Here is an 18,067-nt window from a genome sequence, read left to right on the forward strand (position 1 = left end):
CATGCGGCCGTGCTAGTTCCCAGCAAATCATGCGCTTTCGATTTCCGAACACAAACATGGTGTCTGCCGGTTGTTTAGCTTTATGAGTGCAAAAGTTTGGACGCCGAATTTGCGAAAAGTTTTTCTTTTTTGCACGAGTTTGTGTTCTGGCATCCAAAAGAAGTTCTCAATGTGGGTGTACGTGACAATGGATTGTTTAAAGGGAATATATAACGGCATAGGAATTCGATTTTTCTTGATGGCTCTTATCAAGATTTGGACCCTCATAATGTATGTTCTGCGAAGGAACTTGAAAAAGGTAGGCTGCTATACATCTGGTGGGCATGATTTACTTGAGAGGTGAAAGAGGTGGAAACGAAGATAGATAATGTTGAATTTTTACTGTTTGTTTGGACGTAATGCTTATGCAAGCAAATTATACTAACAATCAAAAACTTGCTCCAATAACAGACAACTTCAGATCTGCTCACATTTTTATTCGAAATATTGAATTTGTTCGAGTCGCCTTAAGCTGCGCATAGCTAATAACCGGGCCATAATTCGAGTATTTTCATTATTTGCTTCAAGTGTAATTTTGCGTAGTTATTGTCACATATAAACAAGCGATGGTTTATAACTTTAGATACACAATGAATGTGTCAATGAGGCTTGTAAACAGGTAGAGTTTAATTTATTCGACCAATATCACGTTATTCGCTTTGATTTTCAGAGAAATCAACTTATTATATTTTATCTGTTGTAGATCCTTTCTTTGTTGTGTTTTCTGTTTTCTGGATTTGCATGAATGCATTTCCCTTTCGAGATGAGATTATCAGCTACACTTCCAATTTGCCCTCAAAGAGCGGAAGTTCATAAGGAAATAATTTTAGCTTCGAGTTTGTTTGTTCTAAAGTTGACATGCAACAAGAAACTGCAGTATGAAACATTTTTATGGAGAGATATTGAAATTTTGTTGGAAATTTTCTATCTCTAAATCTATCACAGTGTAAACTTTATTACACTGACCACCTGTTAAAAAGAATTGTTTAAACATGTTTACTTGAGAGCTATTATAATCTGTATCATCTTACTTTCGTATTAACCTTACAAGAAGAGTAAATTGGATAGATGTGAAGAATATTTCACTGGTATTTACTGTTTTTGTAGCTAGTGCCAGCTAGTGGCTCTGCTGGAGGTGGGAGGGGTTGAGGGGTCACTGCAATGCACAGTTTTCCTTCTCCTTATAACCATTTTATCTCATACATGTATTTGGTTGGAAAACTGTGACTTATTGCTATATGGCTATATCTCTTCTACTTCACTCAAAACTATTGTTTAGTGCCACAACTTTTGAGATGCGACAAGACTCCTCTTATGTATCAGTCAATTCCAAAACCGCCCCTCCCCCCCCCCCCCCGGGCGAACCCCCGGCATTTGACTTTTTCAAAAAATTTGGGTCAAATTCGCCTCTATGTAGGCAGTTTAGACTGTCAAATGCCCCACCAGGTTAGGGCTTGACAGAGCGTCAAATTCCCCAGACTTTTTTGGATTTTAAGACAAAATGATTAACTACAACAAAACAAGGAAAACATCGTAGCTTGAAATCGCTCTTTCTAGCTAGCTCTACTAATACCGTACGTTATCTGTGAAGGATTTCTTGAAAATACCTTTTTGATAATGATAAGAAAATTGTCTTCTGACAACAAATTCACAGTTAAATGTTTTTTGATAAAGGCAAAAAGGATACCGTAACAAAAACAGAGGTAGAATCGCGGAATAGCACGAGTACCCAGGTACCATGAACATTCGCAGTCGCAGTGAATGAACGGATGACGAAATGCTTTAGCATGTGACCGCTGACTCTTGTTTCTTTGATGGTCAAATGCGCCAACTGGTGGGCGAAGTTTTGGGTCAAATTCCTGGCTATATGGAGCTACAGTCAAATGCCCGGGGTATGCCCAGGAGGGGGGGGGGGGGATGGGCGATCTTGGAATTTACTGACGCATTACAAGGCAAGAAAATAATGTCCTTGTACAAGTATCTTGACTTATTTCTCAAGATTAATCAGAGAAACAGTTCATAGTTCAAAGAATTAAACAAAGCACTTTGAAGTGTAGTGAAGTGCATTTAGGCTGCCAACTGATCACAAAGCCAATAAGCACTTGTACGGTACCATGTACAACCTTTTAACTAATGATATTTACACTTTTCCCTGTAGGTTATACAACACAAGACTGTTAAATATCAATTGCTCCCTCTTTCACCTTTATCCATTCAAAGATTGAGTAAGTATTCTATAACTAGATTTACGTAACTATACATCAGGTAAGCATACCGGGTAATAATTATTTGAGTCTGATGAGTTACAGGCACATGTACTCTCTCTTAAAGGGTCAACTACATGATAATATTTCAAAGTTGTTACATTTTTTGCTATTGTGTACTGTCAACATAATGAGAAATACAAGGATAAACAATTCTTGGTATGAAGAAAATCTATATATTAATAAATTGTACATGCATAACTACTGCGGTCACAAACTATGCATTACAGTAGATTTAAGGTGACGGAACAGGTTCAGGGCTGTCATTAAGGGCCATAACCCGTAACACCTGTTACGGCTGAGCTCACTCAATGTTACGGGTGAAAATGTTGATCGGTGTTACATTACACTTGCATACAGAACAAAATGCTACGTGTGATAACTTCAATATCATGGCTGCATAAAAACTTAATGACAGCCCTGAGGTTCACAGGTCAAATTTTTTCACAATTGAAGTGTTTGGCATAAATAAAGTCCTGGCTTTCTTTTAGCGTTAAAAAAATTCCAAAATCTCTTTTCGCTCTGGAGTCCTCATCAATTTCCTTTTTTGCGTGAATCCTTATGTCATCGACCAAACGTGTTGAACTGTCAACACCACTGGACTGCCTGCAAATTTAGCAGTTGTCTAACAGTCAAAATCTGACGAGAGTTTGCCGCATTTATAAACATCACTTTATTTGCATTTAACTGACCTCAGCTCATTCAATAATTGATTTTCTACATGTAGTTTAAAACATTTTCGTGTCATTCTGAATGACGTGAAATTTTTTTAAACTAGAGACATGATTCTTGGTTCCATTTTAAGCTTTATGATGTAAAAGCTTAATGATGTAAAGGGTTAGGCATTTTCCTAAAATTATGCACCCTTAAGAATGGTCCTGCAGAACGCAACCACAAACCTGTTCAGTATTAAACCTTAAAACCCCCAAAACTCTAAGGACGAAAAAAAAGCTTTAATTTGTTTGTTTGTTTGTTTGGATTGTTTCAGCCTCATTTGTCCTTGTTTCTTAAAGAATGGTATTGCCATTTTACACTAACAAAAAATCCACTGAAGAAGATGAAATAAATAGATGTATTAAAGAAAATTAATAAAACATGGGATACCTTTTCTTTATTTACCAGTCATTATAAGTTACATTCTTGTCCCTTTAATTGCTACAATGTATACCCTTCATCTGATACTTTGTTAGCTTTGTTTTATTAAATATGGTATTGAAAATTAATGTGTACTTGTAATTCTATTTCCAGAACTAGTAAAACGAAAGACCTTAGTGCTTGACCTTGATGAAACTCTTATACATTCACACCATGATGGGTATGAAATTTTACGAGTCACAAGAAATTATTATAATTTAAAATTCTATATTTTATTTGTTCTGTGCCTTCTATCTGCATCTTAATAATATCAATTTATTTTTATCTTTAGTGTTGTAAGACAAACTGTAAGACCTGGAACACCTCCAGACTTTGTACTTCGGGTAGGTTATATTTTAAACTGCTTGTTTCTAAACAATGGAAACTATTTTTTTATAACTGAAAGTTTAGATAAAAATTTGGCGTTTACTTTAGACTTACAAAAGAAATGAAAGCACTTTTTAACTAGAAAATGAAGGTATAAATTTCTAGTATCTGTATCAAATTGAAAGAAAAGGAAATCAGAAATCAACTAGTAATAAAAGGTACATTTTTGTACAACATGGCAAAAGATAAATCAAGGCTTTTATATTTTTATTTAGTAATGCAGGGCTGCAAATAACAGTCGGTCATCGGACATTGGCCGACCAAAATTTGCTCATGTCTGACGAAATCTCAAGTGTGGTTGGACATGATGTCCGGACATTTTTTGGATCATGAATCATTTTCTGGCAACAATGAATAAAATTCAAATTTTTGGTGATGTCCGACCAAAATTTTGTTTTGTCCGACCAAGATGGTGTCTTAGTAGGACACATGTCCTTTAAAGTGATTAGAAAAAAATTATTTGCAGCCCTGGTAATGGATACATTTCAGTGGCAGCAGTAGTTGCTTTAGTTATGACAACACATAATTATTTGGATTGAAGACAGGTTATTGAATCAATCAGAACAAATGTTAAAAATTGGAGATACATGTTTTTTTCAAATCAATTATCAGGGATAAAAGTAGTCATAAGTAAACAATTTTTTTAAACTTCTATCCAGTTTTAAAATAAAGATCTTTTAACAATAAATTATTAATGAATGACTTAATTAAAATAAACTGTAAGTGACTTACACTGTAAATTTTTAATTCGTCAACATTGTAATATTATTTTAACATGACTGTGTTGTTTCTCAAGTGACACTTTCTCTTTAAAACTGTTTTGACAGGTTACAATAGACCACCATCCCATCAGATTTTTTGTTCACAAGAGACCGCATGTGGACTTTTTTCTTGAATGTGTAAGTACATCCAGCTCAGGGCTTAAGCACCAATGTAGGCAAGCTACTAGGATTAAGGGGAAGTATTAATGCAGCCCACTGCTGGGCTTTGTTATTCGTAAACAGTTTGTTTTGGATCACAACTGCATGCATTTGTCCCAATAACACCATAGTTAAGGTCTGGGGAAAGCTGTAAAAGAAATAGTGGTTGTGTTGTAAGATCAAACCAAGAATTATTTTGATCTTTTCAGGTCAGTCAATGGTACGATCTTGTGGTTTTTACTGCTAGTATGGAGGTAAGTGCCTTGTGTTCAGGTTTGCAGTTGATGTAGCCTCTATTGCCTTTCCAAGCAAGCTAACATTACAATTTTCTATGTGTTGATATTGTTCCCAGCCTGACTATTAAATGATTTGTTGTATCCAATCTGAAACTCCTGTGATCAACGGCAAAAAAGTATCACTATTAGCATATCTGAATCTTAGATTTGATAGTGTTAATGCACCTATCAATGTTTAGCTGGAGAAGGGGGAGGCTGAGCAGAGACAACTGGGGCAATTGAACTCAGCTGAGATTACATTTTGTTTAAACGCCTCACCCCAGAGCATCTGTGGTTGGTCAAAAGGTTCACTAAGCTTCAGTAAAGTGTCATTAGAAAGTCCACTGAAATGGTCAAGTAAATGCCCCTCCTATGCCCGGCCTGACATAACATTAAAGGGACATGGTCAGCGTTCTTACCGCGCCGACCTGGACACTAGTTTACACGTTTTGAAAAAAGACCACTGTGGACTTTTTTTAAAACAAACCTTCAGAAATCTGCTTCAATCTTCTCAGTGTTTAACTGAATGGGAAAATTTAGAAGAAAAAAGAAACACTGAGAAGATTGAAGCCGATTTCTGAAGGTTCTCTACGCGTATTTTGATTTCGGGTTAAGGTGGACTTTTTTCAAAACGTGAACGCTGACCATGTCCCTTTAATACAATGTAGGTGCATTAGGCCAAATAGAGTTACAAGTAGCCAAAAGTTGAACTTGCATACAAACTTTTGTTGCAAGTGCATGTAGTAAGTTGTCAAAAAGCCATTCCATTTCAATGGTACCACGCATGCTACAATTCAGTAAGTAGTTAAACATTGTATGATTGGGCACAGCACATTATAATTATACATGTTCTTGTACAAGAAAAAAATGTGGTGCAATCATTTTATTTCTGTCACAGATCTATGGAGCAGCAGTTGCAGATAACCTAGATAGAAACAGAGGAGTGCTAAATAGAAGGTACTTTAGACAGGTATGGATTTACAAGCTTTCTTACTGTTTGTTTGTGAGTTAGTGATTTCTTATTAACAATTAGACTACGAGCCCGAGTTTTCTATGAGCAAATAGTCAACGAGGCGCAGCCGAGTTGACTATCACTCATAGTAAACAAGGGCGAGTAGTCTAATTGTTTTAGTAGAAACTCTAAAGGAGTGCAGTCCAAAACCTACAATATTGTGCATTTTGAAGACAAAAATCAAAAAAATTTACTGCTTAAAGAGCTACGCGTGCGCGACTGTTTTCTATCAGCTAATAGAAAACAGTGGGAGAACCAATCAGATTCGCGGATTTCCAATAGAACACAGCTGAGTTTCTACTAATTACTATTAATACTAGTGTGCGGAGAGCAAGCTGTAAAAGTCAGTGTGCTAGAGTCTGGATTGGGCAGTCTGGGTTCAATCTCTGGCTGCGGTTGTTGTGTTCTTGGGCAATGCACTTTACTCTCACAGTGGCTCTCTTTACCCTGGTGTATGAATGAATAATGACAAACTGTTCAGGACAACCTGACATGTAGTATCCAAGGGTGGGAGATACCTGCAATGGACTGGCATCCCATCCAGGGGGGAGATACCTGCAATGGACTGGCATCCCATCCAGGGGGGAAAAGCAATACATCAAAGTTGCTTCATGTCACAGAAATCAGACACTACAATGGGACCCTGTGCTTCTTAAATCCGAAAGACTTAAAATATTTATAATAAAAAAAGTCACAAAGATGGGTGTGTCTGTGAAGCAGGTTACTGAAAGTGCATTACTTCCTTTAGTGAATTATTTTAATTTATCTCTTGTTTACTCAGCACTGTACACTAGATGGTGGCAGTTACACCAAAGATTTATCAATGGTCAATGAAGATCTTTCATCAGTTTTTATTTTGGACAATTCTCCTGGTGCTTATCGGTACAATCCAGGTAAATACATTTACATGTAACGTGCTACAACCAATGCAATAATTTAGGCATAGGCATACATGTAGTACAAGGTTGAGACCGTGTACTGGGATACTTAACGGTGCTTGGGTACTTTGGTTTTCTGTGTCTGAACACAACACCATTTTTTGTGGGTGCTCAGGTACCAGTGCTTGGGCACTACATGTACATTGTAAGTGTGGACAGGGCCTAAAATTGGACCCAAAATATTCCATGCTGCTGATGTGACTCTTCAGTGATCTGTGCAGTGTCTCAGTGTTGTTACTTGAGTGTGAAAATTTATAACTAAGAACTATTACAGACATGACACTGATCTTGGTAAATCTAACAACAGACAGAGGGTGAATAGAGAGTGCAAATAGACATCTGTGTTATGTTCGTGTTATTTACCGTATTTACCGGTACTTGATTAACCGCTGCCCTCAAATAAACGCCACCCTCGTTTAAACGCTGCAGATGGAAACAAAATTACATGTACCAATAAATGCCACCCTTCAATAAATGCCGCACTCAATCAGGCAGGCACTGGAACTTTAATCATGTTTACATGTATGTTTTACATAATATTTAATTGCAAATGATTTACCGTAATTTACAGTGATTTAAGAAATATGATTTTGAAATCAACGCCGCCCTCGAATAAACACCGCATCAGAAACGCTAAAAATTTAATAGATGCCGTGGCGTTAAATCAAGTAAATACGGAAGACAATTTGTCAATATTAAAAGTATCACCTGAATTTCTTTACATTGCAGATAACGCCATTCCTATCAAGTCGTGGTTCGCAGACCCATCAGACACCGCGTTATTAAACCTCTTGCCTATGCTGGATGCTCTAAGATTCGTCTCTGATGTACGGTCCATACTCAGTCGAAATCTACACCTTCACTCACTGTGGTAATCCTGTATAGGCTTGCTTTGTGGGAATTGCAGTGCAGTGCATATATAGTTATCTACACATCCAGTTGATGTGAAAAAGTCAACTGTATGCAAGGGAAATCTAGAGGACTTGTCACAACAAAGGTTATTTAATGCACAGAGTCACAGATATAATTATTCTACTGGCAGTAAGATATGATGTTCTCCACTCGTTATTGCTGCTCTTGAAGATTCCTATACAGTGCAACCTTACAAATATACTCACAGGCCATTTTTTTTTTCATTAAATTAAAGTAAGAGTAACTTAGGCATAGCAAATTTTAAATATCTTGTGTATTATAAAGCCCTGTTGCATGTACATGTAGACCATACAGTGTTGGAAAAATTTGGAAATGACAACGACAAGGTTACCTGCCGCAATTTACTGTCACAGGCCTTTAAGCTGCGTTGTGCGTTCGATTTTATCCTAGCAAGGCCTCTAACAAAATGATTTGAGTTTTTCCCTTAAAAATTAACCCTTTCACTTCCTTGGGTACCCGAGTTCTGTTATTTACGAACCTATTCCTAAATGTCAAAAACAATCAGCACCACGTGAAGGTACTGCTCGTTAGCTTTATTTTAAAATTAATAGTCACACACTAGGGTTTCGCCCACAGACTTAAAAGTAAGAACCGGCTACTTTGTTCGGCGTAAAAAACAGTTGTACTGCTCTTAAATGTTCACACTAGGGTTTCATCTATCGAAGTAACAGTTAGAGCCACCGCACAGTATAATATACAGTATGGCGTAAAAGTACTGCTCAGTAAGTACAATATAATTCGTTTGAATGATCGTGTATTAAGCCTGCCTCATACGTGCGGCGCAAATCCAAACGAAAATGTCAACGCAAATGCAAGCGACGTCCACACATAGAATGCAAACGTAAGGAGCAGAAGATACGCAGACGCAGTTGAAGTCTTTTTCCAAGATGGTGTTTCACACTTGTTTTACCGTTTCCTTGCGTTTGCATTGCTCGTGTGAGCCAGCTCTTAGGGTTTTATCCACGGACGATCAATTTTAGCCATAAAGAATATCACAGGAAAGAATAACTTAATACCTTTTAACTGAATTTCTTGTTCACAGATCTATTCTAATTTAGAGCGCATTTATTTGCAACATACGCGTTTAGCCGTCGCATCTGCCCGTTGGAATTTTGTAGAGAGGTTAAGCATGACGTTTATTTTTCCCGCGAGCGGCAAAAATTCAACTTCTGCCGTTTGGCATTCGTACGCGCAAATGAGTAGTTTTTTATTTGTTGTGAAGGTGGGATTTTCCCCCTATTTTTATGAGGGATTAATTTTAGAATTCGATAAAAAGGTAGCAAAATGAAAGGCAAGCTCACGTTTGCTCGAAAACGTGAAAACGTGAAAACGTAAAAAATTCCAACGGCCAAATGCGACGGCTATACGCTAATGTTGCAAGTAAATACGCCCTTATAGACTCAAGTTTTGTTTGGTTTATACACTGCTCTTAGAGCGGTTTTCTCTTTGCTTTGGTTTTGCATTACAACGCTTGGTGATTGGTTTAAAAAACTCGCGCCATTTTCTCGACCAATCAGAAATCAAACCAAAACCAGTCGGACTCGCTCGCACATGTTTTTTCGTACTTCGTGTCGGCTACATGTATGTGTCCCGAGTTTTGATTGGTTCACTGGATTGTTTGTGTCCCTTGTGATTGGCCAGAGTGATTACTTCGGTTTTTGTTTTTCGACACACTCAATCGAAAACCACTGAAGCACAGAAATACCTTTCATAGTAAATGGGATCTTACATTATCAACATTCATTTATCAAATATCACAAAGAAGATTCATTCTCCAAACAAATACAACTTGTAAATGTTTGTGATTCATCTGTATTTTCTTTGTAAAGAAAGTTTCTTTGTACTTGCATGATTTTCCCGACAAACTATTCGCTTTGCACTTGCATATTTTGAGTTTGAAAGACCTTGTCCAGTCACTTCGCGCCCTAGTCAGATTGCAGGTACACTTACAACTGTAGGGATGGCGAATGGTCCATCAAAAACCAAGTGCCTTGCAAGAGTCTCGATTTCTTTTGCAAGGCTAAGAAAGTTTCGGGCTCGCAGATAATTTGTCAGTGTTGCTATCTCGCAAAGTCTGGAATTTACCATTCGACTCCCCTAAACCGTATTGTGTTATTCCTCCCTGATAATGAAAAATAACGAGCAGAGTATGTTGTCGTCTCAGTGCTTTTTCAAGCCTCAACTGTATTTTGTGAAAGTTCTGTGAATTCTGTGCATTTCTGACCTCTGTATAGATTGCGTTTTTTTACTTGTCTCATGTTTGTACATAACTTGGATAATTATTAATTACAATTTTGTTCTTAATACGCGATACTCAGTTATCTAATATAGGTGAAAGTAATTATTAAAATAAATGTTGTAGATGAGTCTCTGAGTCTTTCATTATTGATTTTCCGCGTGGACCTCTTCCACCGCAAATAAAAAGCAAGTAAGTAATATATCAAACACAAGAGGATGTTTCATCACATTTCCAAACACGGAGAAGAGATGTCATTAAAGGTGTGAATATTGTTCATCGTGGTGTAAGATAGGAATGAATGTTTATTCATTTGTCTCACGATAGAATCGCTCCGAGAAGTTGATCGCGACGTTTCGACTGCAATACTGCTTGTCTTCATCGGCCTTTACGGACGCACTTCGCAAACTGCTCAAACACCTCGTAACAAACAATCATTTATCTCTGAAGAAAAGAAACATTTATGGTCGGTACTTGTTTCTAACGGATATCCTTCTTCGTTCATACGAAAACTCACTAAGACCACAAGACCAACAGCCAACAACGAACCCACGCAGGAATTTAAATCTACTGCGGTTTTACCCTACATTAAAGGCGTATGAGAGGTTGTTCGCCGCTGCCTACAACAACGAGGCGTTCGCACCGTTTTTAAATCTGACACAACTCTTCGGTCTCACTTAGTGCGACCGAAAGACGCCCTAGAACCAGGCAAACAAGACGGTGTTGTCTACAGAATTCCATGTGAATGCGGAAAAGTTTATATAGGGGAAACAGGGAGAGCGATGCAAGACAAGATAAAAGAACACGACAGAAACATACGGCTTGCTCATACACAAATCTCCGCAGTTTCGGAGCATGCAAGTTTATCGATCGTGACCCTCAATCCATTGACCCTCATCGGAGCATGCAAGTTTATCGATCGTGATATCCCGATACACACGCAGGGTCAAAGAGGCTATCCGAATAAGACATTAATGGAGACAGAACTGAAGATTCCTGAACCATTGATACCTACGATCAGAAAACAACAGCCGTTCAACTACAAATCGGACCTCTGAGGGAACATCATCTGTTAGTCGGAATAATAATGAGGATCGGAATGCACCAATAAGAGCGAACCAACGTGCATAAATAACAACGCGCAAACGATCGACCTCGTCCCCTGATGAAGACTAGCAGTATTGCAGTCAAACGTCGCGATCAACATCTCAAAGCGATTCTATCGTGAGACAGACGAATAAACGTTCATTCCTACGGAGAAGAGAGTTGTCGATTTTCGAGGTATTTGGAAATGTGATGAAACACTCTCTCGAGTGTTGTTATATCTTCTCGTGGAATCGAAACTAAAACTTATGTCACAAATTGACAGGACATCACGGCATGGGATCAGAAAATCAACTTGCGGCCAAAGAAAATCAACTTACGGCAATAGATAATCATTAAACCCATAGCAAAATAAAACTAACTCAGGACAACAACAAAAAATCAACTCATGTCGCGTAAATGTACTACAGAGACTGAATGAAGCGGCAAAGTATCCAAACAGCCAATACAGAACCTATCGAAACTGCGTCCAGAAATTTAAAACATTTTTGGCATAAAAGCAGGCTTAGCAATTTAGTAGAGTTTGTTACCTTACATCTGCGTCTTGTCCTTTACTTCAATGGGCTTGATCTATGCCGAGAAAAGCTTCGTTTCAACACAACCATTTTAGCTTAATTGTACTCTTGATGATGACAGCCGCAGAAGCAACCGCAAACAAGCAAACTGGAATTGCATAAGAAACATATCTTGCGCAGTTAACTCCCGTATTTCGGGTCTTCTCGCAAACCGTTTTCGTTTGCCACAATTTCACGAAATATAAACGACTTTTGAAGACATCAAGCGAGGAATATTTCGGGAAGAAAGTTCTGTCTCGCCGTCCTTTTACTCGCGTTTCATTCAGCCTACACAGCGAACACCGCGCAACAAATTTTTCCGCGTTTTAATACCATCACTTCGTTTAGATATAACTGAGACCTCCACATATCCAGTCGATAAAAAAGGGGTCAATTGCCTTATTTAGCTCGATATATGAGTAGCTTTTTTAATGATGACTTTTGCATTGTTACGTAATTCGAGCGATTTGCGTATTTATAAAGATTTGTACGGGGAAATAACTAAAACCGAAAAGAACGAAAAAGTAACTGTTGAATTACAATAAAAATCACTCACCTGAACTCCTGTGTTGTTCTTTTTGTGAACTGTGCATGGTATTTTAGCGGATTTGGAGCGATTTCTTTGAGTTACGGTTCCAACAGTTTCTTCTCCATATATATAGATGTTTTGCTGTGTAGTGTCGCTGAGTAATATTGCCCGTTGTCTGTATTTTGTCTTGCCATGTGAGATTTATTTGCAGTTTGTTATTTCCTTGCTGTTCTTAAGACACGGACAACCTAGTGCCCAGGTCTAATCCGTTCGTACGGGCGTACGTACATACGCGACCCCAAAAATTTCTCGGATCGCTGGGCTTACCAATTTTTCTTAGTTATGGATGCTCTGCTCGCGCACGCCGCGAGCGCGCGGGAGCTCCGCTACAAGAATGAAAATTTTAAAAACATAACCTTGTTAAAATGTCGTAACTGGTGGGCGGTTGACCGGTCTATTTACACTTCTGCATGACCAAGAAGGAGAACGCAAGAACTCAGGCTTGTCATGTTTCGAATCTAGCTTCACTCGGCCATGATGTACGCGCTGATCAGAGCGGAGAACTTGACCTGGGACCCTGTGAATACAAGCCCGGGCCTCTGATGGTGGAAATAAGGAGGGTCAGAAACCTGGTGCCATTTCAAACAGGGTTACCTTATACAAAAGCTTACTTCTACCTCTTTTTTAATTATGGAGATGTTGTCTGGGAGGGGGGGGGGGGGAGCAAAAATAATTACAGATCCTACAAAACAAGGCTGCTAAAGTTCTGTTGGAACTCCCAACCCGAAGTTCGTTAACTGAAGCACTAAAGAGCTTAGATCTGAAGCCTCTCTCAGTGAGACGCTTTTTTCACCGGTGCACTTCTTTCCACAAGTGCTCAATTAGGACAACTAACTTCGTCTTTCATTAGAAATCATGCTATTCATTCACACAACACAAGGCGCTCCAACGACCTTCGTTTGCCTCAGTTCCCGAACCAACAAACATTCATTTATCACGTTGCAAAAGACTACAACAGCCTCCAAACTCAATTAAAAGAGACGTAGTTCTTATTTATTTTTAAAGCAAAACTAGAAACTTTTTTAAAAGTTTTTAACAAATTTCAAACCTTAATTTAACTTTCATTTTTCCATTTCTTCTTCTTCTTCTTATTGTTATTATTATCATTATTATTATTATAGAAACCTAGTGAAACACATTTTACTATAGTTTTAAACGCTAGATAGTAATTACATAGAGACCCTTGGCCCAACCTTTACTGAAGCATGAAAACGTTTCTTATAGGTCTTGTTAGAGGGATTTTACTAAACCCATGAAATAGTTATGACACTTTTAGATAATTCTAGACACTAATTCCATTGTTTACTTTTGTTAAGTTTTGACTATTATGCACTAATTGTTAGATATTGTTTCACGGGTAAACTGTTCTCCTTTCGGAATGCTGAAAGATCCTGGGTACAGAGATTTAGACTTTGGGTTTAACTTTCATCTCAGTACGTTTTAGTGAATAGTAGTAGCCTCTAAAATAACGCCAGTTGACTCCATCGGCGTAAGAAGAATGTGATCCATTAAGATACAGTCCGTTGAGATTGGAGGCGTGGCAAGCATCGTACCACCAGGCTCCTTTATACCTCTGGGCGCAGTTGTCACTCCACACGTCATTGTCTCTATGTTTCGTGGAAAAGTTCATACCACTAGAAGAAAATTACAAATTGATAACAGCAGGTTGTGCAAAACTATTTAGCTATAATTTGAACAAAACGTTTCTTTTTGCCTGCGCTATAGCATAAATTATTTGTTTTTTTGATGTTGTCTAAGCAACCAAAAAGTATTTGTAATTAGTTGATGAAATCCGGAAAACGTAGCCCGTTTTAAAAATATTTCTCTTACCTATGGCGTGTCATTGAGTCAACAGCCGTGCCATTGTATCCTCCAATCAAAAGTCGGTAGTTATTTCCCTCGTCTGCTACCTTAAAAGTCGAGTACTCAGCGTATGTGATGTTCCCATCAAAGTCCTCCAAATCAACTCTCATTATGACGTCATCAGCAGCTGTCAAACGGTGAAGATTGTCGTTTCCAAGCCAGAACTCGCCGTTAAGATCTCCGAACCCGTTTTTGTAGGATTCCCAACCAAGATAAAAGTCAACAGAGCCGTCTACACGCTTCTGAAAAACGGTCCAACCACCACCGCCCGTGTTCATGTCACACAACACTTGTATTGGTTTGCCGCCATCTGGATTGATGGTGTACACGCCACTGGATGTGAAACCATCTTGAAGGAGTTGGGCGCAGCTTTTCGGCTCTGCGGATAAGCAAAACGTTGAGAAAGAGATTTCAACACATAATTCATAATTAATTGGAAATTGACTCTTTTTAGTTCCTGTGAGAACTAAAAAGTCAGTAAGGCGGAAAAACAAACAAACAAACAAAAGCAAAAGAGGAAACGAAAAACCAATAAACTTCTTGAGTTGCTAAAGTTATAGACCTATCGAGAAACTAATTCTGAACATTTAAGCATTTTACTTACTACAAGGTTTTCCTGTATAACCATTGTTACACTTGCATCGTATGCTGTCATCTTTATAGTTGGGAATGCAGACTCCTTTTTCACCACAAAGGAAACTGTCCGTCTCACAAGTACTCTGTTTAAAAAGAAGTATTTACGTGTTATTTTTGCTACGATCGCTCATATCCTTTGGCTATAAGAAGAATTTTGGCTCTTAAGGCCTTTTCTTCCTAGAGATATCACCACCTTTCTTTCCTAACTTTTGTTCCTGCTGAATTGAATTATCGATGGCAGGGAATACCTAAAAGCATGTTATACGCAATCTTCTTGCAACTTGCAACGCAGCAAACGTTGCATTGCCAGTTTCCAAAAAAGTTTCACGTGTATTAGCCTGTGTTTGCAAGCTGCAGATGCCTGTCAGATGGAAACTCTCAACTCTCAACTCTCAAAGGTTGACCGCTTTAGCCGTCAGGATGAGTTTGCCGTCTATATTTTCCGTTCTCCTTGAAGGTACCCTTGCTGAATTAAAACGCTTATTGAAAGTGGATGTCACTAATATCATTTAAAAGTCAAAACAAACTTTGAGAACCAGGTCCGTACGTCATATAAACGAAATAATAATTAAGTATTGTTTGAAGTTGCTTTTAAAATGTGCATTTTGTTTTGCTCAATTTGTCTTAAAGAGTAAATTTTAGAGCAATTTGTAAGTCTTAAGAATTCACGATATTGACAAATTTGTGAAAATCAATCTGATTTGAAGAAAATAAAACTACTGGGCTGACGAGGAAACTAACACGCGATTAGGTGGTTTAAGAAAATAAAACATTAATTCTACTAAAATTGAATTTACCTGCCATCGTCTGTAAATGAAATCTTTATCTTCTGTGAAGTTTGCAAAACCAACAAATCGATCGGAGTCGCTCAGTTGACACGTGAATGTTCCAGCGTTGTTCTGTTTGGTCCCAAGGTTATAAGACTTGCATTTCTCTTCACCGACACATTCAGACTGACAGGAACGTTCGGAATCAACTTCTTTCTCTTTTATTACGCTTCCATTAAGCTTATGTCCTGCAATGGCTTTAGCGAAGTTGACAGCTTTGAAATCAAGCTCCGAAATACGGTTTATGCCGTATACAGCCGTACATACAAGAGTAAGTACCCAAAGGTGCATGTTAAGGCTCCACAGAGGAATGCCTCAGTAAAGTGCGACAGAAATGGAAGTTTAAGGGCGTAACAGACTTTAACGCAATATTACTGAGAGAAAGCAGGTGAAGAGGAAGTGTTTGAGTGATATCACTACGTAACACAATACTTTCATATCAAATATCATACGACAGGCCGATATCCTTTAGCATAGCTCGTAATTCCCTTGTTTTCGTCCTGGTTGTAGGCTGCAGCTAGAATTACATTCTTTTTTTACTCAATGCAACGAAGCGCAATAAAATTAACTACCAACTATCTTTCGCAAGTTTTTCATTATTTTCTTTTATTTTCTTTCTGTATCATTTTTGCTATCCCACCTGCTATTTTGCATTGCGATATTCACAATTTTTAATTAGTTAGACTTATTATGAGTAGATATCGAATTCACAAAAATAACATATATAATATTTCATATTGGCAAATATCTTTTAAACACTGTTTTTTTTATCCGAAACTCGACTCGATTAATGATTTAAAAGCCTCCCGATACAGAGCAGTTTTGTTTTATAGGTCACCCCCAGTGTTGTAAATATCAGCTTTTTACGATTGTTTATGCGGAAGTTGAATATTAAGTCGTGTTTAGAAAGCAGTAAACAATTGTTACGGAAGAGCGCTAATGGACTAAATAATGAGAATCCATTGCAAAAGCAGGGGAGTGTCTTATTTTAAATTGTTCGAAGTCGATATAAGCTGACGTATATATTGAAAAAGGTGACATTACAACCAAATTTCAAAGCACTGATTTTCCAGACCTTATACTTTGATGGGTCTGTACTACAACACTTTCTCAACTAATACACTAATGGTATGAAGCAAATGCCCAATCATTGGTCGACAAGTTGTGTTCATTTTCTTGACATAAGTGGTTACCATAGCAGCAACGCAACTTGTTAAAAACACCATTAATTTTAGCTTCTTGAAAACACATAAAAATTCTCTTTTGCATCGACCAACTTTTTCGATAACGTTATTGTAGTAAGCGATTTTCTTACGTGGTGGCGATTTTCTTACATGCCCAACGCACAACCCTCCTCCTTTCACACCCTGGGCTCAGTTAGGACCAGGCAATGCATGGCGGAGTTGAAAAACAAAAGCTTAGTTGATAATTCAGTAATGTTCCTCGAATGGAGGACTATTCAACAAAACGGAACGAAGCTGATTTCATTTTCAAAATATTTTTCCTCTTTGCGTTATTATTACATTATACGAGAACAAAAAGTCATCATATCTCTTCCGAGACAGACTAACTTCCGAGTAAGGATTTCGAGTTGGATTTCGAGTTGGATTGGTTGGATTTTGTTGTTTCGAGTTGGATTTTCGAGTTGGATTTTCGAGTTAGGATTTTGAGTTGGATTTTCGAGTTGGATTTTCGAGTTAGGATTTCGAGTTGGATTTTCGAGTTGGATTTTCTCCTTGAAAGTGAACGTGTTCTACTTCAAAACGTCCTCTGGGGTACCCCAAAGAAATACTGTTCGGAACTCACGACGTGGAATTGTTGAGTGAACTAACGAATATAAATGTGAAGAAATGTTTATATGATTTAAAACATTAGAAGTTGAGGTGCAAATTTAATTTTCAGTTTACCTTGTCTTCGGTTTCGCCGTCGTGAGTTCCGAAGAATATTTCTTTGGGGTACCCCTGATGACGTTTTGTCGTGGAACACGTTTTACTTTCTAGGGAGAGCATAGGCAGTAATTTTGACCAATTTCACTGAATATTGCATAAATTGTCCAAGTAGGTGGTACAGATCATTGTAAATCGGGAAATTTACGACCCAATTTGATATTCCAGCTAGTTTAAAAAGGACCACGGCACGAACTGATTGCACTCAAATTGGGCCAGACTATAGTTTGAAGACTGTTCTTTCGATGACCGGGATCTCGGATGAAAGCGAGCCGAGGAAGTTTGCTTTTTCGGCTACATTCCAGAGGCGGTGCCGGATTTGTCGATGTCGAAGTTGCATCGCCTTGTGTAAATATTTGTATTCAGTACACGAGTCGAAATTTTAAACTCTCAGAACTGCTATCGCGCGC

The 18,067-nt window shown here is 38.1% G+C and overlaps 3 protein-coding genes across 3 annotated transcripts in view; 1 reads left to right on the top strand and 2 right to left on the bottom strand.

Annotated features, from left to right (window-relative positions):
* LOC144657496 (peroxisomal membrane protein PEX14-like) overlaps window positions 1-18,067 on the bottom strand; it is a 307,100-nt gene that overhangs the window by 61,530 nt on the left and 227,503 nt on the right. The window lies entirely within an intron of this gene.
* On the top strand, window positions 31-10,269 carry LOC144657514 (CTD nuclear envelope phosphatase 1A-like). Its single transcript, XM_078517877.1, has 9 exons — window positions 31-298; window positions 2,198-2,264; window positions 3,552-3,618; window positions 3,730-3,781; window positions 4,652-4,723; window positions 4,954-4,998; window positions 5,918-5,989; window positions 6,813-6,924; window positions 7,699-10,269. Exons 1-9 carry the CDS (start codon window positions 83-85, stop codon window positions 7,842-7,844), a joined length of 849 nt encoding a protein of 282 aa, XP_078374003.1. The 5' UTR covers window positions 31-82; the 3' UTR covers window positions 7,845-10,269.
* On the bottom strand, window positions 13,288-16,164 carry LOC144656580 (microfibril-associated glycoprotein 4-like). The gene is made up of 4 exons (XM_078516799.1): window positions 15,682-16,164; window positions 14,853-14,967; window positions 14,216-14,627; window positions 13,288-14,019 (listed from the first exon to the last, which is right to left on the bottom strand). Exons 1-4 carry the CDS (start codon window positions 16,000-16,002, stop codon window positions 13,791-13,793), a joined length of 1,077 nt encoding a protein of 358 aa, XP_078372925.1. The 5' UTR covers window positions 16,003-16,164; the 3' UTR covers window positions 13,288-13,790.

Source organism: Oculina patagonica, chromosome 6 (genome assembly GCF_052425735.1).
Source record: "Oculina patagonica isolate OP01 chromosome 6, crgOcupat, whole genome shotgun sequence".
Lineage (NCBI taxonomy): Eukaryota > Metazoa > Cnidaria > Anthozoa > Scleractinia > Oculinidae > Oculina > Oculina patagonica.

Bases quoted from the DNA above. Each gene is read 5' to 3' on its own strand.
- LOC144657514 (XM_078517877.1), top strand. From the start codon at position 83: ATGAGTGCAAAAGTTTGGACGCCGAATTTGCGAAAAGTTTTTCTTTTT. The intron at 2,265-3,551 runs GTAAGTATTCTA...TTCTATTTCCAG, and splicing joins TTTATCCATTCAAAGATTGA to AACTAGTAAAACGAAAGACC. The intron at 3,619-3,729 runs GTATGAAATTTT...TTTTATCTTTAG, and splicing joins ATACATTCACACCATGATGG to TGTTGTAAGACAAACTGTAA.
- LOC144656580 (XM_078516799.1), bottom strand. From the start codon at position 16,002: ATGCACCTTTGGGTACTTACTCTTGTATGTACGGCTGTATACGGCATA. The intron at 14,968-15,681 runs GTAAATTCAATT...CTTTTTAAACAG, and splicing joins TCATTTACAGACGATGGCAG to AGTACTTGTGAGACGGACAG. The intron at 14,628-14,852 runs GTAAGTAAAATG...GCTTATCCGCAG, and splicing joins TTATACAGGAAAACCTTGTA to AGCCGAAAAGCTGCGCCCAA.